The following is a 22,124-nucleotide window of genomic DNA, read 5'->3' as shown; positions in this document are numbered from 1 at the left end:
CCATTGTGGCTGGAAAAGATGCTTGATAATTATTTCACTCTTCTTAAATTTATTAAAACTTGTTTTGTGGGGCTGGCCCCGTGGCTGAGTGGTTAAGTTTGCGTGCTCCGCTTCAGGCGGCCCAGTGTTTCGTTGGTTCGAATCCTGGGCACGGACATGGCACTGCTCATCAAACCATGCTGAGGCAGCGTCCCACATGCCACAACTAGAAGGACCCACAATGAAGAATATACAACTATGTACCGGGGGGCTTTGGGGAGAAGAAGGAAAAACAAATAAAATCTTTAAAAAAAAAAAAAAACTTGTTTTGTGGCCTAACATGATCTATCCTGGAGAATGTTCCATGTGCACTTCAGAAGGTGTATTCTGTTGCTTTTGGATGGAATGTTCTGTATATATCTGTTAAGTCCATCTGGTCTAACCTGTTGTTTAAGTCCAATTATTGATTTTCTGTCTGGATAATCTATCTGTTGGTGAAAGCGGGGTGTTAAAGTCCCCTCCTATTATTGTCTTGCTCTCTATTTCTCCCTTTAGGTCTGTTAATATTTGCTTTCTGTAATTAGGTGCTCCCATGTTGGGTGCATAAATATTTACAAATGTTATGTTCTCTTGTTGGATTGACCCATTTATCATTATGTAATGACCTTCTTTGTCTCTTATTACAGTCTTTGTCTTTTTTTTTTATTCTCCCCAAAGCCCCCCAGTACATAGTTGTATATGTTAGTTGTGAATGCCCCTGGTTGTGCCATGTGGGACACCACCTCAATGTGGCCTGATGAGCGGTGCCATGTCCATGTCTGGGATCTGGTTTGTTTTCCATTTGTATGGAATATCTTTTTCTATCCCTTCACTTTCAGTCTGTGTGTGTCCTTACATCTGAAGTGAGTCTGTTGTAGGCAACATATAGATGGGTCTTGTTTTTTTTAATCCATTCAGCCACTCGATGTCTTTTGAAAGGAGAATTTAGTCCATTTACATTTAAAGTAATTATTGATAGGTATGTACTTATTGCCATTTTGTCAATTGTTTTCTGGCTTTGTTCCTTTGTTTCTTTTTCTCTTGCTCTCCCTTTGTGATTTGATGATTTTCTATAGTGGTATGCTTGGATTCCTTTCTCTTTATCTTTTGAGTATCTACTATACGATTTTGCTGTGTGGTTAACATGAGGCTTACATAACACATCTTATAGATATAACAGTCTATTTTAAGTTGATGACAACTTAAGCCCAAATGCATTCTAAAGCTCTACATTTTTACCTCCCCCACATTTTGCTTTTGATGTCACAATTTACATCTTTTCATCTTGTGTATCCATTAAAAATTATAGTAGTTATAGTTATTTTTACTACTTTTGGCACAGAGCAGAGGAAGAGTGCAAAGATGGTGTCCACTGGCACCCCTGGTCTCTGGAAAGGATTGTAATCAGCCCCTAGATGTGTGCTTAAGTAGAAGTCTGCCTCTCAGGCCACAGCTATGAAGATAAGCAGATAGGCATTTTTCACAGAAGGACTGGGGGTGTGGTTCAGTCTGCTGCCTCTGTGCTGTGACCTGGGCTGGGGGTGTGGGCTGGCTAAACAGTTCAGAACTATTTGTTATAGTCCTATGGGACCCATGAATGTAAGCTCCACTAGCCATCAGAACCAGGTGATCAAGGGGTGTCCCCTGTGTGGCAGCCACAAAAACTGGGGCACCAGACATGCACAAGCTCCTTTCCAGGTGATACCAGTGACCTGGAGTGAGCCGGAGGGAGATCACAAAGACAGCGTTCACCCTCTGAGGTCGCAGGAGAGGATTACAGTTGTGTTACCACACCAGCTTCATTTTTGCCTGCCCACCTGGAAAGCCAAACACTGAGATGACAAGATCGCAGCAGAGAGAGGGTTTTAATCACAAAGCAGCCAGGTGAGGAAGCAAGAGAATGAGTCTCAAATCCTCTTCCCTGAAAATGGGGGCTCAGGGATATTTATGGCGTAGGGGGGCAAAGTGGTCTGAAACGTGGAGAGAGATGATTGGAGATAGTTGATGATCTGCACAAGCATAGTCAGACTTCATACTTCGTCACAGGACACATGTTCACAAAATGGCGGTGTTAGCATGATCTGAGGGCGGAGTTCTTAGCCTCTTGACATCAAAAGGTCACTTATTGGACGTCCGCATAGGCCTAGTTGATGGGTGGGTGGTCTCAACCTGCTTGAAGTGGACAAGGGGTTCTAATTCCTGCAAAACAGCTCAAATCCCCATTACCATGGTGACCATGGTGACCCCCATGGTAAGGGAGATGTTATCTACAGGAACCTAGTGGGAGTCAGGTAGCATATTGCTTAAACAGCACAGTTAACAATGGGTGAAGGAACAACTAAAAGCTATAATAAGTAATTGCAAAAAGGAAAAAACTATAGTTCCTAGATACTTAATCATCAATGGCTAACTGTTTCCTGGTTTTAATCTCCCCTGTTCTTTGGTCATTCCTCATTCTCGAGGGGTTCAGGGTGACAACCTATCTAGCTACTCCCTGCTGAATTGGGCATAGATATGGGTTAGAGGAATGAAACTGAAACTGTTTAGCACTCATTTGGAAATATTCTCTTATTTCTGGCTTCAGGTTGACATTTTGCATTATTAGAATTTTTTACCTTGCTCAATAGTTTTGCAACAACATCTAAAAGCACATTTTATATTCAAGTATCTGACCAGAAGGGTAAGAAGTATAGACAACCCAAATTTTAACAGTCCCTGAAAAATAGACCTAATCCCAGTGGGGCCTCCACCTCCTCAACAGGTGGGGGCAGACATCTGCCTTAGTTCCTGATAGTGTTTTGTTTTAGTGGATAGGCATCAGAGACTGGAGCAATGCCCTATACCCTGATCTTTCAGTTGTCATTGATGATGGCTATTCAACATAGACTCTCTGCCCAGGGGTCATCACATTCCTAAGGAACTCAAAAGAACAAAGTTATCAACTTCTAGCATCTGGGAAAGGCCATAAAATCTACAGAGCATGTCTGGGTTGGTTAATCAGAGGTCATTCAAATTTACAATACAGTTTCTTTTCTACAATATGTCTTCCCTTATGTCAACCTTGTGTTGAGCTGGTATCAGTTAGCCCCTAGACATGTGTTTAATTAGAAGCCTGCCCCCCAGGCCACAGTTATGAGTATAAACTAATAGGCCTCTTTCCCAGAAATATGGCATTTTAGTCTGCTGGCTCTTGGCTGCTATGCTCTGGGGTAGAGCCAGTTAAGAACTTTCTCCATGTGTTACAGTCCTGTGGGCCCCACAAACATAAGCCCTGCTGGCTGCCCAAGCCAGACAATCAAGGGGTGTCTTCTGGGTGTTAGCCACAAAAACTGGGGCACCAGATGTGTGCACAAACTCCTTTCTGGGGGATACCAGAGATCTAGAGGAAGGTAGAGGGAAAGTGCAAAGATGGCACTCAGCAGCCTTCATCCTTGGAGAGTATTTCAGTAAGCCCCTAGATGTGTGTTAAAGTAGACACCTGGGGCTGGCCTGGTGATGCAGCGGTTAAGTGCGCGTGTTCTGCTTTGGCGGCCTGGGGTTCGCCAGTTCGGATCCCGGGTGCGGACATGGCACCACTTGGCAGCCATTCTGTGGCAGGTGTCCTACATATAAAGCAGAGGAAGATGGGCACAGATGTTAGCTCAGGGTCAGTCTTCCTCAGCAAAAAAAGAGGATTGGCAGCGGATGTTAGCTCAGGGCTAATCTTCCTCAAAAAAAAAAAAGTAGATGCCTACCCCTCGGGCAATGCTTTAAGATAACAAATGAGGGTCTTTCACAGAAAGATTAGACGTGTTTCCTTGGGCTGCCTCTGTGCTGGGCCCTGAGGGGGTAATCAGGTGAGTCCATGTGAGCCCTTTAAGAACATTTCTTAGTTCACTATAGCCCTGTGGGTCTCATAGACACAAGCCTTATTTGACTAATGAAAAGAATCTGACATTAGAATTCTTTCCATTAGTCAAATGGCTTTCAAAGTTAGAGGTTTTGGGGGCTAGTCTCTCAGGTGCAAGTCTTAAAGGTTGGGGTGCCAGATGTGGGGTTCAAACCCTTAGCTCCTCAGGGAAAAGCTCAGGATTGTCAGTTCCCTCCGGATTTTGGGTCACCACACCAGGGGGGGAGTTTATGGCAGGATTGTGTCTCAGTCTCTCCTACTTGTTCTGATGAGGGTTTTTTTCTGGTTTGTCTGATGTATGGTAGTTGCTCAACTAGTTTTTGGGTTTCTTTATGAGGAAATTGTTTCATACATAGCTGTTGTTGGGGCAAATAATCCGTAACCAACCTATAAATCAAAATTGGGGTGAGTTTATTATGAGGCAGAGTGAGGAGTATAACCTGGGAAGGCCTTAGAAGGTGTTCCAGAGAAACATGGGTTTCAGTACATTCTTATATCTTTTTAGAATAAAGAACCCACCCAGGATACATTAAACACACCCAGGATACTTTTCCATCAAAGTTTCAAAGAGGTATTCAGTTTCAGAGTAGCAGGTCAACATGACCCTGGTGTCAGGAAAGGGACTAATCCAGGCATTACTAATAGGGTGGAGGAGGGGAAGTGTGCAATCTTATCTTCAGAGAGTGCATCGTTTAATGGATAAGCAGATGTACAATGTATGTTTGATAGGCCATAACTCAGGCTTGTTAGTTCAAGCTGAATTCGTTTTGAACTCAAGTGGTTACCTCACATACCTTTATATGTGAAAACCTTGTCACTGTAGATTTGGTGTGTCCATGAAAGGAGGTAAGTTCAGGATCCTCCATCGCCATCTTGCAATGGAGCCTTCATGTACTTTTTATAGCCTGCTTTTTGCACACAACAGTATGTTGCAGACATTTTTCATGTCAATAAGAATAAAAGTCAAGCCATTTGTCATGCTGAAAAATACGTCATTGTATACTCCAAAAGTTACTTTTCAATTTATCAGTTCTGTATTGGTAAATATCTAGACTATTTGATATTTTTCCATTATAAACAACAGTAATGAGCATCCTCGTGGTTACATTTTTATCCAACTATGTAATTATCTCTTTGGGATAAATTTCTAGAAATTGGATTGGTAGGTCAAAGGTCTGCTTTTGCCATTTTGATAGATTGTGCTAAAATTCTCTTTGGGAAGGTTGTACCAATGTGAAGGCCCTGCTGCCTCACATATTTGCCAACTGGTTTTGTTAGTCTTTTTCATCTTGGCTGATCTCATTGGCAATAAATGATATCTCTTTGTTTTTGTAATTACTATTTCTTTATTAGGCATGAAACACAATATTCTTTTTACATTTTATTTTAATTTTACATTTTAAATACCCAATTATCTTTATCTTTTTATCTTTATCTTTATCTTTTTTAGCTTTCCCATTCAAGTCCTTCCCCGTTTTTCAATTTGGTCTTTAAGACATTGATTTATGAGAGTCCTTCATAGACATAAAGGATTTTAACCATTTTTCTGATGTATTGCAAATATTACCCCCAGTTTTCCATTTGTCTTTAATTCTTGTTTATGTTATCCTTTCTCTGTACACAAACTGTAAGTTCATAGACACTTAAATTTATCAGTATTTTCCTTTACAATTTCTGGGTTCTGTGATCAGGATTATGAAAATACACATCTCTCTTTTCTTCCAGTCCTTCTTGGCTTTCTCTTTTTTAAAGAGAGTGTGTGAACTTTTTATTGAAGTTTAATATACATATGAAAGTGTCAAAATCATAAGTATACAACTTATACTTATAAGTATGCAACCAAGTGAATGCATCCCAGATTCTGACCCAGAAATCCCTGATGTACCCTCTTCCAGGCCATCGGAGTATTGAAGTGTGAGATCTAATGCAGGAAACAGTTTTATGATTTCCTAAATAGCAGGCCAGTTGTCCCTACACTATTTATTGAATAACCTGTTTCTTACTCATGGATTAGAAATGTCTGTTTGCTTATATTCCCACAATTACTTGGTCTATTTCTAGCCTCACTATTTTAGTCCATTGATCTGTCTGGTTTTGTCACTGTCAGATTCTTTTCATTAGTCAAATGAGCTTTATTTTTTAAAACTAGCTATTTAAGGCCCACCTTATTGCTCTTCTTCCTCAGATAAGCTTTAAAATCATTTAGTTACAATGTGCCTCCCTTGTCTGCCAAAATCCTATTAAGATTTTAATTGCTAATTTGTTAAATGTATCAGTTCATTTAGCAAAAGTTGACTCTTTTTTCTTAGTGTTGTCTTCCTGTCTAAGAACAAGGTTTGTCTCTCCATTTGTTCAATGTTCCTTCTATACTCCTTGCTGGGATTTTATTGTTTTCCTCAAACAGATCCTGCACATCTTGTTAAGTTCATTCTTAGGCATTTTAAGGCTTTTCATTGTTATTGTAAATACATTATTTTCTTTCATTATAACTTCTAGTCTGACATTCTAACTAATTATTTGTACTTCAAAGGCTATTGAGCTTTTTTATCTGTTGGTTTTTCAAAAGCCACTTACTGAACTCATTCTGGATGGTTTTTCATTTGAGTCTCTGAGTTTTTCAGGTTTATAATTGTATCTGTCCTGTGGTTTCAATCTATCCCTCCGTGTGAATCCTCCCAGTCAGCATTTCAATGTATTTAAGATTCTATAGTTTACCGACCATTAACTCAACCCCATTGACTCTCTCTTTCCAGGCAAACTACTTAAACGGGTTGCTTCTCCTCACTGTTTCACCCCCTCCAACCTGGCTGCAGCCACCCCTACTCAAGCGAAATGATTCTTAATAAAGTCTCCGGGACCTTCCCTTCTCTAAATCCAAACCTTCTTTTAATCCCGCATCTCACTTGACCTCTCCCTCACTTTAAAGACTGATGGCCACACCCTTGCTCTCTGTTCCTTCCCACGGCATCCATCACCTTGCTCTCGTGCAGTTCACCTCCTACATCTTTGGCTGTTCCTTCTCAATCTCTTTGTATCTTCCTCTACTCTTTCTTTATTGTTGGAGATTCTTATTGCTCAATATTAGGCCCTCATCTTTTCATATTTTACTCTCTACTTGGGTGATTTCACCCATTTTTATGATTTTAATTACCAACTCTATGCTCATGACTCCCAAATTAGTATCTCTAGACTAGACCTTTCTTCTGAGCTCCAGATTCATACATCAAGTCACCTCCTCAGCATTTCCATTTGAATGTCTCAAAATCATCTTAAATTCAGCATGTCTGAAATTAAGCTCATAACATTTCTCCCCAAATCGACTCTTCTTCCACAGCTTCCATCAGTGAATGGCCTTACTATCCAACCTAGGAGTCAGTCGTCTTTATCCATTCCCTTCTCTCTCATGGTCTTATTCAGTCCCCAAACCATGTAGATTTAACATCCTAAAAGATGCTGAATCATTCATCTTATCTCCTTTTCCACTACCAGCCCCACTCTGGTTGAAACTAGCCCATCTTTCATTGGACTGCTAAAATAGGGTTCAGACTGTATGTTCTCATTCTCCTTCAACTCATTTCCTTCATATGCATCTTACATTATTTTGTGCTTATAACCCTTTATTATCTCACCCTTGCCCTTCCTCACAAAGACAGACTCAAATCCTCAACATGGTTTACAGGGCTCTACCAATGAGGCCTGCATTTTGTACTCTTATCTGCCATTTACTTAGCTATAAGCAATCTGGTTCTTGTAGTTTATTGAAAGCACCACAGTTATTTCCTTCTAGAGTTTTCTCACTTGCTATTCCCTTGGATTGGAAACTCTTTCTGCCCTCCTACCCCATCGCCACCTCCAGTTAGCTGTGATTCATTCCCTGATTAGGAAAGCCCTCCCCGATGCCCTAAATTAAGTCTGGTTCCCCTGCTATTATGAGCTCTTAGGCACTTTGAAATTTTTTTTTATATTGCTTACCAGATTATAATTGCCTAGGGCTGGCCAGGTGGTGCAGCGGTTAAATGCATACATTCCATTTCGGTGGCCCGGGGTTCACCAGTTTGGATTCTGGGTGCAGACATGGCACCCCTTGGCAAGCCATGCTGTGGTAGGCATCCCACATGTGAAGTGGAGGAAGATGGGCACGGATGTTAGCTCAGGGCCAGTCTTCCTCAGCAAAAAGAGGAGGATTGGCAGCAGATGTTCGCTCAGGGCTAATCTTCCTCAAAAAAAAAAATAAATAAAGTAGAGGAAGATGGGCACAGATGTTAGCTCTGGGCCAGCTTTCCTCAGCAAAAAGAGGAGGATTGGCAGCAGATGTTAGCTCAGGGCTAATCTTCCTCAAAAAAAAAAAGATTATAATTGCCTATTTATTTGTCTGGCTATTTAAAATCTCTCTTCCAATAGACTTTAAGCCCCATGATGAGGACAGGGATGTGTGCCTCTTTTGCTAGTTTTTGTATTCTTAGCTCCTGTTCCAGTGCCTGGCATACAATGGGCATTCCAAACACTTTGTGAATGATGTTTCTAACTGGTTATTTTTTGTATATAGAAAGTGAATTTATTTTTCATATTAATTTTGTATCCAACTGTTTTACTGAAATATGTTATAGATGAGTTTGGGTCCTCAGAAAAGCAGATGTTAACATGGAATCACACATGCAAGAGATTTATTGGAAAACACCTGAGAGGGCAAATGAGAGAGGGAGCAGGAGTGGGCACGCAGAGCCTTTAGACCATGATGCAGGTGTGGCAGTGGCAAGGACCCCACTTGGCCAGAGAATTTTCTTCTTTTAGTGAACCACTGAGTTTTATCCTCCAGTATTTTATTTATAATCTTTGAATCAATATCCGTGCATGAGATGGCAGTTGGTTTCTATTTGTATACATTTTATCTTTGTTAGGTTCTGGAACCATTGTTCCCGGAATCGACCAGAATTGCTTTCATTGAAAAAGAAATAAGAAACTTTTCTTCTTTCCCTGGACTCCTTCTGGGAGATTGGACAGAACTGATCTGTGAAGGTGAATCCTGGCACTTCTGAGGATGTACTTCCTTGGCCTCTCTGTTTCTTTTCTGATTATTTGCTTCTCTTGGCTTTATGTGTTTTCTTGAGTAAATGTCAGGAAACATTTTTATTGAATATTTGCTTAATTCAAGGGTATTAGCAAAGAACTGTGGGGAGTAATCTCTATAATTCTTTTCGTTTCCTCTGTATTAGTAATTATTTCCTTGTTTACATTCTTAATTCCATGCATTTATGTGATTTTCACTCTCATTTATAACTAGCTTTATTTTATTTTTTTCTAAAATAAAATAGCTCTTGGGTCAATTTATCAAGCCCATTTTTTTCCGTTTTCTAATTTATTCATTAAGGCTTTAGTTTTTATTCTTTTGCACTAACTTATTAGGTTTATTAACTTTTTTCAACTTGAGTCAGAAATATGGTTCAGTGTTTTTACTACTTTTTATTAATAAAGTTTAAAGTCATTTTGGATGTTTTTCTGAATATAAAAATATGCTTGTTATAAAATTTCATATATAGGAATATATAAGAGAGAAAGGAAAAGTTCTGTGTAATTCTATCACCAGAGACAATCACTGTATCTCAATAGTTTTGGGTATATTCTTCCAGATGCTTCTCTATGAATGTATTATTTGTCTGTCTGGGTGTGTCTGTTTACCAGTCATATTTGTATATGTGTGTGTGTTTATATGTGGATGTATTATACAGAGATGTATGTATATATAGAGACTTACTTCTGTGAGTATCTGTATATCTGTCTACATCTATCTACATAGCTATATGTTATGGTCACTTGCAGAGACACATGGAACTTCCTCCTGAATTGCAAAATTTGGGTTGGATGTCCAGATACACATACACACACCAAGAGGGTACGGAAAGGTTTCTTACTTAATTACATAGTTGAGGTCTGTAAAAATAGTTTGGATTTTTTTTCATAAATTGCTTATTTAGGTGACTTGCAATTTTTCTAGAGAGCTTTTGCCATTTATTATTATACTACAGACATTTTTTCATTGTGGCTTGCCTGTTGGTTCTACTATCAAGTTTTTTGGCATGCAAAATTTTAAATTTTTACATAGTCTATTTACCAGTTATTTTTACTTGAGGAGTTAGTGTTTTGTGTCACACTTAATGGCCTTCATCACTCGTTCATCCATATTTCTAAAAATATTTCCAAAACATTGAAAGTTCTAAAGGAGTTCAACATTTCATCCAAAACATTAAATTCTTTTATGTATATACCATTTTATTTGTGCTTAAGGCCTGAGGTAAAGCTTAAGCTTAAAATTTAAAGCTTAAGGCAGCTTTAAAAAGCAACAAAACAATGCCTAGCTGGTTGTTCCCAGGCCATTAATCATCCTTTTGTCTCAATTGATTTACCATGCCCCTACTATAATGAATCAAATTTCCATTGATGCTTGGATCTACTTTGTCTCATTGTTTTACCGACCTCTATTTTGGCACCAATATCACACTGTTAATGGAACTTGGTTTAACGCCTCCTAGGCTAATAAACCCCCTCAGGATCCCTCATCTCTCACACATGTTCTCAGAAGTTTCCCGATTTTTCTTACATGTTAATTCATTCAAATTAACTTTAGAACCATTTTTTCTCTCAAATCAACTCAAAAATCCTACAGCTTTTTTGAGTGAGAATCCGTTAGAATTACAGGTTACTTTGGTGAGAAATCTATTTTTACAATAGTGCATTTTTCTTCTATTTTATTGATGTCATCATGGTTTAGGACATTGTGTAATTTCAGGTGTACATTATTATTTATCAGTTTCTGTATAGACTGCATCATGCTCACCACCAATAGTCTAATTTTTATCCATTACTATACATATGTGCCCTTTTACACTTTTCACTCACTTTTAACCCTCTTCCCCTCTGGTAACCACTAATCTGTTCTCTTTATCCATGGGTTTGTTTATCTTCCCCATATGAGTGAAATCATGCGTTGTTTGTCTTTCTCTGTCTAGCTTATTTTGTTTGACATCATACCCTCGAGGTCCATCCAGGTTGTTGGAAATGAGATGATTTTGTCTTTTTTTATGGCTGAGTAGTATTCCATTGTATATGTATTCCACATCTTCTTTATCTATTCATCAGTTGATGAGCATTTGGGTTGCCTCCCTGTCTTGGCTAGTGTGAATAAGGCTGCAATGAACATAGGGGTCCATAAATCTCTGAATTGTTGATTTCAAGTTCTTTGGATAAATACCCAATAGTGAGATAGCTGGATCATATATTTCTATTTTTAACTTTTTCAGAAATCACCATACTGTTTTCCATAGCTGCTTCAACAGTTTGTATTCCCACTAGTAGTGTATGAGGGTTCCCTTTTCTCCATACCCTCTCCAACGTTTGTTATTTTTTGTCTTGGTAATTATAGCCATTCTGATAGGTGTAAGGTGATATCACATTGTAGTTTTGATTTGCATTTCCCTAATAATTAGTGATGTTGAAAATCTTTTCATGTGCCTGTTGGCCATCTGTATATTTTCTTTGGAAAAATGTCTGTTCATATCCTCTACCCATTTTTTGATTGAGTTGTTCATTTTGTTGTTGTTGAGTTGTATGAGTTCTTTATATATTTTGGAAATTAACCCCTTATCAGATATATGATTTGCAAGTATTTTCTCCCAGTTGGTGGGTTGTCCTTTCATTTTGCTCCTGGGTTCCTTCGCCTTGCAGGAGCTCTTTAGTCTGGTGTAGTCCCATTTGTTTACTTTTTCTTTTGTTTCCCATGCCTGATGGTATTTGAAAAGATGCTGCTGAGACCCATGTCAAAGAGTGTACTGCCTATGTTTTCTTCTAGGAGTTTTATGGTTGCACGTCTTACCTTCAAGACTATAATCCAGTTTGAGTTCATTTTTGTGTATGGTGTAACATAATGGTCTACTTTCGTTCTTTTGCACGTGATTGTCCAATTTTCCCAACACCATTTATTGAAGAGATTTTCTTTTCTCCATTGTATGTTCTTGGCTCCTTTGTCAAATATTAGCTGTCCATAGATGTGTGGTTTTATTTCTGAGCTTTCAATTCTGTTCCATTGATCTGTGTGTCTGTTTTTGTACCAGTACCATGCTGTTTTGATTACTACAGCTTTGTAGTATATTTTGAAGTCAGAGATTGTGATGCCTCCAGCTTTCTTGTTTTTTCTCAGGTTTGCTTTAGCTATTTGGAGTACTTTGGTGTTCCATATAAATTTTAGGGTTCTTTATTATATTTCCATGAGGAAGTTGTTGGGATTCTGATTGGGAGTGCATTGAATTGGTAGATGGCTTTAGGTAATATGGACATTTAACTATGTTTATTTGTCCAATCCATAAGCATGGAATATCCTTCCATTTTCTGTTATCTTCAGTTTCTTTCAAGAATGTCTTATAGTTTTCAGCGTATAGGTCTTTCACCTCTTTGGTTAAATTTATTCCTAGATATTTTATTCTTTTTGTTGTGATTGTGAATGGTATTGTGTTCTTGAGTTCTTTTTCTGCTAGTTTGTTGTTAGTGTAGAGATATGCAACTGATTTTTGTAAGTTGATTTTGTACCCTGCAACTTTGCTGTAGTTGTTGATTATTTCTAATAGTTTTCTGGTGGATTTTCTAGGCTTTTCTATATATAGGATCATGTTGTCTGCAAACAGTGAGAATTTCACTTCTTCCTTGCCAATTTGGATACATTTTATTTCTTTTTCTTGCCTAATTGTGCTGGCCAGAAAGTCCAGTACTATGTTGAATAGGAGTGGTGAGAGTGGGCACCCTTATCTTGTTCCTGTTCTTAAAGGGATGGCTTTCAGTTTTTCACCATTGCATATGATGTTGGCTGTGGGTTTGTCATATATGGCCTTTATTATGGTGAGGTATGTTCTTTCTATACCCATTTCATTGAGAGTTTTTATCATAAATGGATGTTAGATCTTGTCAAATGCTTACTCTGCATCTATTGAGATGATCAAGTGATTTTAATTCCACATTTTGTTAATGTGGTATACCACAATGATTGATTTGTGGACGTTGAACTATCCCTGCATCCCTAGTATAAATCCCACTTGATAATGGTGTATTCAGTTTGCCAATATTTTTTTGAGCATCCTGGCATCTATATTCATCAGTGATATTGGCCTGCAATTTTCCTTCTTTGTGTTGCTCTCATCTGGCTTTGGGATCAGGGTGATGTTGGCCTCATAGAATGAGTTAGGAAGTGTTCTGTCTTCTTCAATTTTTTGGAATAGTTTATTAAATCTTCTTTGAATGTTTGATAGAATTCCCCATCTGGTCCTGGACTTTTGTTTTTTGGGAGGTTTTTGATTACTGTTTCAATCTCGTTACTTGTGATTGATATTCAGATTCTCTGTTTCTTCTTGATTCAGTCTTTGGAAGTTACATGAGTCTAAGAATTTATGTCTTTCTTCTAGGTTATCCAATTTGTTGGAATATACTTTTTCATAGTATTCTCTTATAATTCTTTGCATTTCTGTGGTATCTGTTGTAATTTCTCCTCTTTCGCTTCTGATTTTCTTTACTTGAGCCTTCTCTCTTTTTTTCTTGGTGAGTCTGGCTAAGGGTTTGTCAACTTTATCTTCTCAAAGAACCAGCTCTTACTTTCAATGATCCCTTCTACTGTTTTTTTGGTCTCTGAAATATTTATTTCTGCTCTGATTTTTACTATCTCCCTCCTGCTGACTTTGGGCTTTGTTCTTTTTCTAGTTCTGTTAGGTATAGTTTAAGATTAGTTATTTGAGATTTTTCCTGTTTGTTGAGGTGGGCCTGTATTGCCATGAATTTCCCTCTTACAACTGCTTTTGCTGCATGCTATAGGAGTTGGTACATTGCATTTTTATTTTCATTTGTCTCCAGGTGTTTTTTGATTTCTCCTTTGATTTCTTCATTGATTCAATGGTTGTTCAGTGCTATGTTGTTTAGTCTCCACATATTTGTGACTTTCCAAGCTTTTTTCTTGTAGTTGATTTCCAGTTTCACAGCACTGTGGTTGGAAAAGATGCTTGATATGATTTCAATATTCTTAAATTTATTAAGGCTTGCCTTGTTTCCTAACATAGGGTCTATCTTTAAGAATGTCCTATGTGCACTTGAGAAGTATGTGTATTCTGCTGTTTTTGGATAGGATGTTCTATGTATATCTATTAAGTCCATCTGCTGAAGTGTTTCATTTAAATCCACTATTTCCTTGTTGACTTTTTGTCTGGATGATCTATCCATTGATGTAAGTGGGGTGTTGAGGTCCCCTACTATTTTGTGTTGCTATTAATTTCTCCCTTTAGGTCTGTTAATAGTTTCTTTATATACTTTGGTGCTCCTGGGTTAAGTGTGTATATATTCATAAATGTTATCTTCTGGGTTGAATGTTCTTTTTATCATTATAGACTGCCCCCCTCTTTCTTTCATTATCTTCTTTTATCTTGAAGTCTGCTTTGTCTGATATGAGCACGTAACATCTGCTTTCTTTTGCTTGCTATTTGCTTGAAGTATCTTCCATCCCTTCACTCTAAGCCTGTGTTTGTCTTTAGAGCTGAGATGTGTTTCCTGGAGGTAGCATATTGTTGGGTCTTGTTTTTTAACCCATTCAGCCATTCTGTGTCTTGTGATTGAAGAATTCAATCCATTTACATTTGGAGTGATTATTGATATATGAGAAATGTATTATTGATACACATGTCATTTTATCTCATTTTCTGGTGGTTCTATATTTCCCTTTTTTCTCTTCCTTCGTATTTCTGACTGCCATTTCCGTTGGATGGTTGTCTGTGGTTTTCTGTTTTCTATTTATGCTTTGTGTCTCTGCTCTGTGTTTTTGTATAGTGGTTACCACAAGGTTTTTATAAAAGATCTCATAGATGAGATAGTCCATTTTCTGATAGCCTCTTATCTCCATCAGCCTAAGAAGGTTCCATCCCTCTCCTCTTCCCCTTCTATGTTATTGTTGCCACAAACCATTCTGTCTTGTGTTGTGAGTTTGTCATTTAAATGAAGTGTTTATAGGTATTTTTGATGTTTTCCTTCCCTTAATCTTTTATAATTGTTTGATAACCTGTTCTGATAGAGTTGCAATTTTCTGATTTTCTCTGTCTATTTATCTCCTTGCTCAAGACTTTTTGTTTTAGGTATGAGGGCATTTAGGTATGAAGGCCTTTTTGTTTTAGGTATGAGGGCATCCTTGATCGTTTCTTGTAAGGGAGGTCTAATGGCAATGAACTCTCTCAGTTTTTTTTTTTTTTTAATCTGGGAAAGCTTTTATTTCTCCATCATATCTGAAGGATAGTTTTTTCACTGGATAGAGTCTTCTTAGCTGAGTTTTTGTCTTTCAGTATTTTGAATATATCATTCCAATCTTTCCTAGGCTGTAAGGTTTCTACTGAGAAATCTGCTGAAAGCCTGATTGGGGCTCCTTTGTAGATTATTCTCTTCTGCCTTGCTGCCCTTAACACTTTTTCTTTGTCATTGACTTTTGCCAGTTTTACAAATATATGCCTTGGAGAAAGTCTTTTTGCATTGCTGTAATTGGGAGTTCTATTGGCTTCATATACTTCTAAGTCCAGTTTCTTCCCCAGGTTTAGGAAGTTGTCAACTATTTCTTTGAACAAGATCTCTGCTCCTTTCTCCCTCTCTTCTCTCACTGGAATATCTATAATCTTTATGTTGCATTTCCTAATTGAGTCAGATATTTCATGAAGAGTCTATTCATTTTTTTGTTTTATTTCTCTTTCCTCCTCCACCTGAAGCATTTCTATATTTTTTCCTCTAAATTACTAATTCTCTCCTCCATAATATCAGCTGTTTTTTTTTTTAAGGTTTCGAGATCGTTTTTTATCTCATTCAATGTGTTCTTCATCTCCAGAGTTTGTTTCATTTTTTTTTAAGAGTTTCAATTTCTTTGGTGATGAGTTCCTTCTGCTCATTAATTTTATTCCAGAATCATTGAAGTGTCTTTTTGAGTTTTTCTGTAACCCCAGAATGTTTATGACAACTATTTTGAGTTCTCTCTCATTTAGACTGTAAATTTCTGAGTTCAGGATTGGTTTCAAGAGACGTGTCATTTTCATTCTGCTCTGGAATGTTAATGTAGGTCTTCATGGTATTTGATGAAGTGATCCTTCGCTGGTGCATAGTGGTAGTATCAGGTCACAGATTCCACCTGCCACCTCTTGGGGGGTGTGGAGGCAGAAGCTGTTTTGTTTTGAACTTGGCATGTCCACTGGAAATTGTACCAATAGTGTTTGTCTGTGTTTGCCCATTGGCCACAGGCTCTTGATGGGTCACACATGCACACACAGGTGGCTCTGGTGTGGAACTGCTGCCTTGGGTGGGGACTGGCTGAGCTGGTGCACTAGGCAGAAGGTGAGGGGAGAGGAGCTTTGTTTTGCACACATGGTCCAGCCCTACACTCATGGGTGGTTCACCTGGGCTACTATGCTTGGTGAGGGTGCCCACGTGGTGGCTGAGCCATACCACTTAGTGTGGAGCATTCCTGCAAGCAGGGCTGCAACTCTGACAGCAAAAGCATTCACACACGGACCTGCCTGCTCCCCCACATCCCTAGTCATGTGCTGGCTGCTGTGTGAGTGCACACGACCTAGGTCACTGCTGCTGGGGAGTGGGATGGGATGCACTCACCTCCTTCCACTGCTTCCTGGGGATCCAGTACCCCCACCTTCAGATGTATGGCTGAATGGACCTCTCAGATATCTGATTGTGCTTTGTAGGGAATCCTCTGTTGGTTAATGAATGTCTGTTTGGTTGTTACTTAGGGGGAGGAGACTAAAGGAACAACTCACTCTACCATGATGCTGACATAACTCTCACATTTTTCTAAGAACTATTTATTCAATTTTTCATATTCCTTAGTAGTTATAATTTTCTTTATATGTCTTATACATTTCTTAGATTGTTTTCCTATTTTTTCTTCCTATTAGCTGTGTCTCACAAATTTAATATGCTGTATTTTCATCCCATTCAACGTATTTTTTTATTTTACTTGAGACTTCTTTGACACATGGATTGTTTAGATGTGTTTGGAGATTTTGTTGGTATCTTTCTGTTATTTCTAGCTTGATACCATTTTAGTCATAGAACACATTATGTGATTTCATTTCTTTTAAATGTTTTGAGGTTCATTTTACGGCCCAGGAGATGGTTTGTCTTGATGAAAGTTCCATGGGCAGTAAAAAAAGTTTGTATTCTGCTGTTTGTTGGGTGGAGTGTTCTATAAATGTCAACTAGATCCTGTTGGCTGATTGATGGCATCATAAAGTTCTATATCTCTGATTTTCAGTCTAGTAGTTCTATCAATTGTTGAGAGTGTTACTGAAGTCTCCAACTCTATGTGGATTTATCTCTCAGATTTTACTGAAAGTATTTGAAGCTCTTTGGTGCATAAATCTTTAGGATTGTTGTCTTATTGGACTAAACCTTTCATCATTGTGTAATGTCCTTCTTTGTTCCTGTTCTGGGCTGATATTTAGAAGAAGAGATTAACAGATCTTTCTTTTTGATACAGTGAATCTAGAGTGGGGCCTGGAAATCTGCATTTTAACAAAAATTCCTGGATTATTTTTAGAATCAGGCATTACTCAAGAGTTCTTGGTTGCAAACAATGGAAATTGACTTTGGTTAACTTAGGCAGAAAGGAATTTATTGGAAGAATATCCAGTAACATCTACTGGATTGCTAGAGTCCTGCTAGGAAGCAGAGTCTTCTGTCCCTGTAGGGAAGCTAAAGGGACAAAGCAGTTGCTCTCCCTGATTCTAGCCAGTGGAGCAGTTATGACCTAAACTCAACCCATTAGGTTCTCACACCACCTAGGACTTTGATTCTGGTGCCAAGGATATGAGATAGAGATAGTTTAGAATTCATTCTGGTGGTATCAAGGATTTTGGTGTCAAATAACTGAAGTGGCAGCAATGGCAGAATCTAGACACATGCCCAACTATGGCATAATTTGGTCATGGGTCACACTGTATGGTCTCTTTTAGTTTCTACCCCTTTTCCCTTTCCTGAGCCTGGTTTCCCCAATTCTTGTTTGCAGAAAATTGTAACATTTTATTTTGGGAGATAAAATAAGAAAACAGTACCTGTTACTTAACTAGATCAACTACAAAATAGTTAATGAGGTTAATATCATGGGTTCTGTTTGCATTAAAAGTAGATTTACTTTTTTGGAAGGCAACAGGCCTTATACACAGGATGGGCTCTCAAACTGTGTATCTTAGGAGAACCTGAGTGGTGGTAATAGCACTAGGCTGTGTGTCAGGGATCTCTGTGACTTTGGACAAGTAGTCACTTAGCCCTTATTCTAGACTCACCTATAAAGTAAGGAGGTTGGACTAAACCAGATAGTTTCTAGGTCTCTCCAAATTGCAATATTCTGTGACCCTAGAGAGCCTTGCTTTTCCTTAATCACTTCAGTTAACCATCCTTGTGAGGTTAGTTGACAACTACCAATTGCTTAGCTTTTTGCTAACTTTGGGCAGAGTCCTGGGGAAACTGACGTATGAGATGGAGTGTCTGAACTAGCCAATATCAGGGTGAGAAGATCCAGGCCAAAGGATGCATATAAATTGGCAGAAATCCAATCTTACTGTGGAAAAATGGACACCAAAGAAAAAGTTTTGACTGGTTGTTAAACGTGAAACATAAAGAACTCAGACAAGACACGGTATCTTTTCAGAGACTATGAGATTACATCCCCTGCAAAATACAAAAACAAAAAACAAACTTTCTCCTGGTTCATCCTGTCATAGCTGAAGAGAGAAAGCGTATGTTTGGCATAAGGGGTACTCCATGAAATGAGAGGATAAGAAGTTAAGCAAGCTGAATTGGTATGAGGAGGTGGAAAAGCGCAAGCAGATCTCACATCCTCCCCAGGTGCTGGTTTGCTCTGGAGATGCCTAACATGTGGGCGCAGAGAAAAGTCTAACCCAGCCAGCACATGTTAATGTCAATCCCAGCTCATGGAGGAATCACACGAAACACCTACAATAGTTTGGTCCCAATAAAGAATAGACCTAAGATGTCAGGAACGCACAATTTACAGAATGGCTGCAAAGGACCTTCATTTGTGTATTTGGTGAGGTGACTCCTTATTTCCCCTTTGACATAAAGATCAGTATAGAAGTGACTGGGGCACGATAAATGGAATCATTCCTTGTGAATTGCAGGTTCTTATGAGCGCATCAATCCTGGGGGCCCTGTGTCTTTTCTCATCTGTCTGTGTGGTGTGTGCCATTTCTGCATTTACTCTTCCCATTGAGACCAAAGGACGGGCCCTACAGGTAAGCGATACAGGAATCTAAGTATTTTCAACTACCACCTTTTGACCAAAGGAAATTAAGCTTGGAGTATGGAAATTCATCCTTTAAGCAGACATAATGATGTCCAAATGTGTGCTAACACAATATGTTTGTTTAGTGGGTTCCAACAGAAAAACTGTGTATCTACTTTTCCTGCATGTATCTTTGAACAGCATTGAAGTTAACCGATTATTCACTTCAACCCTTTGCTTCCTGTAAAAGTTGTACCTTGAGGGAATTATGTTAAGTGAAATAAGCCAGATAGAGAAGGACAATCTCTGTATGACTCCACTCATATGAGGAGTTTAAAAATGTAGACAAAGAGAACAGATTAGTGGCTACCAGGGGAAAGGTGGGGTGGGGGGTGGGCATAAAGGGTGAAGGGGTGCACCTACAACACGACTGACAAACAATAATGTACAACTGAAATTTCACAAGATTGTAACCTATCATTAACTCAATAAAAATTTAAAAAGTAAAAAAAAAAAAAGTTGTATCTTGAACAGGGCCTAGGATGAATGATATTGCAGCGGCCTCAGCATTCCACCTTTCACACTTTTCTATCTGGATGTAAGTAAGCATTGCTGCAAAGATAAAGTTGGCCAAGGAGCAGAAATAGCTATTTGTGTTGCCTTTAGGATCACAGGATCTTTACACCTTGGTCCAGCTACCTCTCCCCTAGTACTACTGGCTGCCTGTGATAAGAGCAGAGACAAAAACTTCAGTGCTGAACTAGTTGCCATCCAATACTAACAGTCAGTAGACACCAACTGCTCACTCTATTTCACAAAGTACATAAAAAAGGATACCCCAGAAGTATAAGGTATGTTCTGAGGGGCAAAGTTGCATCCCTCTGCCCTTATGGTTGGATCCAGTGAAAAATGGTCATTCCAAAATATCTCAAAGGTGGTGGTTCTTGTTATCCTGCCTTAAATACAAAGCTTGTTGCTGGTATGCAAAGGGATGTGTATGTACACACATGTAGGGAGAACAGTTGGGGTTAGGTATATAGTTTGGTTGATCTGAGCTGCCACCTCTAATAAGGTTGTGAAAAAAGTCATGGTGCTTCTATGGCGGAATGTGACTTGCCCTCTCTCCCACGTCCTATTCATAGTAATGCACAGCCACATGTTGTGTTGGTACAGATGTGTTGTTGTCTGTGAGTAGATATAAGGCAGGCACTACTGAGTAAAGAAAGAAGAAAAAACTCTTATTATACCAGTCTCGATTTTTTTCTTAGGTCCAAAATGTGCTATTCCATTTTTTCCCCTTGCTTGTTTATCTTTAAGGTAATATGCATTTTAATCACAGATTAGATAATCTGTCATGTAATTCTGAATTTAGGGCTTTGTTTAGGTTCCTTACCTGGAAAGGTGACCCATTCATTGAATGCTTAAAGCCAGAGACTGAATTAGATGATTCTTATGATTCCTTTTAATTTTAAATAAAAGGATAATCACATCTTTCACATAAATGAGGAAACTAAGGCAAAGGGAAGCCGAGTACTTGTATAAACTTGTATAACTTGTAAAAAGGAACAGTGGATCTGCAACTTTATATTGCAAAATTAAGTGCTGCTAAATCTTACACTAATTTTCCATTGTTTTATTTTTTTAAGTAGTAACAATACATATAAAAGCAAACCTACCTCACCATCTAATGTGCTCTATGGATTTCCAATTCAAGTCACATTCACTTACAAAGGGCCATTCCCTCTTCTGTTGACTGGGACTTGGTTTTAACATTGTGGTGAAATTCTCTTTGCATGTCTGTTCACAAGGCTTTTTAATATCAGTTACTTACAACTTTACATGGAGATTCAATACATACAATTGTATAGGCATGGGTATGATGGTTCTGCCACTCAGTGGCTATATGTCTTTGGGAAAATCTTAAAATGTGTATGTGGGTATCTCAGTGTTGTCAGCACTTAACATATGAAACTACCTAGTAACTGACACAATGAAGCTTCTAGAAATGTTTAAAATATGCCAAAAAACTTTAACTTCCTTCCAATAACAAGATAAGACAGCATCCCAACAATTTGGATGAACCAACCCAGTCAATAGTTTAATAGTAGTAATTCCACTTTTAGAGTTACTCTCAGAAATTCATTCTGATGAAACTCTTCGGAGAGGATACTTACAATGTCATTTTTTTCCTGAATGTTTGTATTGCACTAGAATAACTGAAGTATAAAGCTGCCATTGCGTTGTCAGGTACACAAACGTAGATGCTTAGGATCTCAATTCCTTACAAGTTTATTAAAGAACCTTATAGTATTAGTTTCTAGTGCCAGACAGCTGTATGAATGGAGACTTTCTTTAATTAAATGTATTGATTAAATCACTTCTTATTCCAGCAAATTAAATGAAGACCTGCAAACCTATGTTTACCAGAGAAGAAAAATGCATTTATCTTCACAAAGAGCTGTGGCACATCTTTAAAATCCTGGTTTAATTTCTGTATGCTACTTGGTAATTAAGAAACTACGTATTTGTGAAAAATAAGGCACATGAGAATGGGGTGGGTTAACTGTGTATTGATCTCTTCACTGGGAGACTATATATAGAGTTTTTATAAAATATACTTTAAGACTGGAAAAATGTCTGCGGGAGATGTGTAGGGGGAAGGTGGCTTCTTCCTTTATATGAAGTGTTAACATTTATATGAGTAATAAATCTCAGACAAAATGCATACATAGTTGATGTTCTCCCATGAGGTTTGTAGCACGAGTTGGACTGAAACTTTGTAGCTAAGACATGGACTTGGGGGTGGTATCATTAAGCCTTTAAAAACGATAGTCATCAAATTCACTATTAAAATTAGCATATTTACTTAAACTGTGGCCTCTATAGTTTGCTTATATAAAAATAGTGTGC

At 38.3% G+C, this 22,124-nt stretch overlaps 1 protein-coding gene across 32 annotated transcripts in view; it reads left to right on the top strand.

Moving 5' to 3' along the window:
• The window catches only part of SVOPL (SVOP like), a 96,610-nt gene that overhangs the window by 60,941 nt on the left and 13,545 nt on the right, over window positions 1-22,124 (top strand). For 11 of the 32 annotated variants that reach the window (XM_070617852.1, XM_070617855.1, XM_070617877.1 and 8 more), the window contains one exon: window positions 19,111-19,224. In XM_070617852.1, the coding sequence (XP_070473953.1) occupies window positions 19,111-19,224 (114 nt within the window). Of the gene's footprint in view, window positions 1-8,805; window positions 8,924-19,110; window positions 19,225-21,604; window positions 22,086-22,124 lie in introns of those variants that run through there. The other 21 variants (XM_070617866.1, XM_070617872.1, XM_070617869.1 and 18 more) reach the window with 7 other exon arrangements.

The sequence above is a fragment of the Equus przewalskii genome, chromosome 4, assembly GCF_037783145.1.
Source record: "Equus przewalskii isolate Varuska chromosome 4, EquPr2, whole genome shotgun sequence".
Taxonomy (NCBI): domain Eukaryota; kingdom Metazoa; phylum Chordata; class Mammalia; order Perissodactyla; family Equidae; genus Equus; species Equus przewalskii.
Note: the sequence above shows the minus strand (reverse complement) of the source record. Positions and strands in the feature narration are given on the sequence as shown.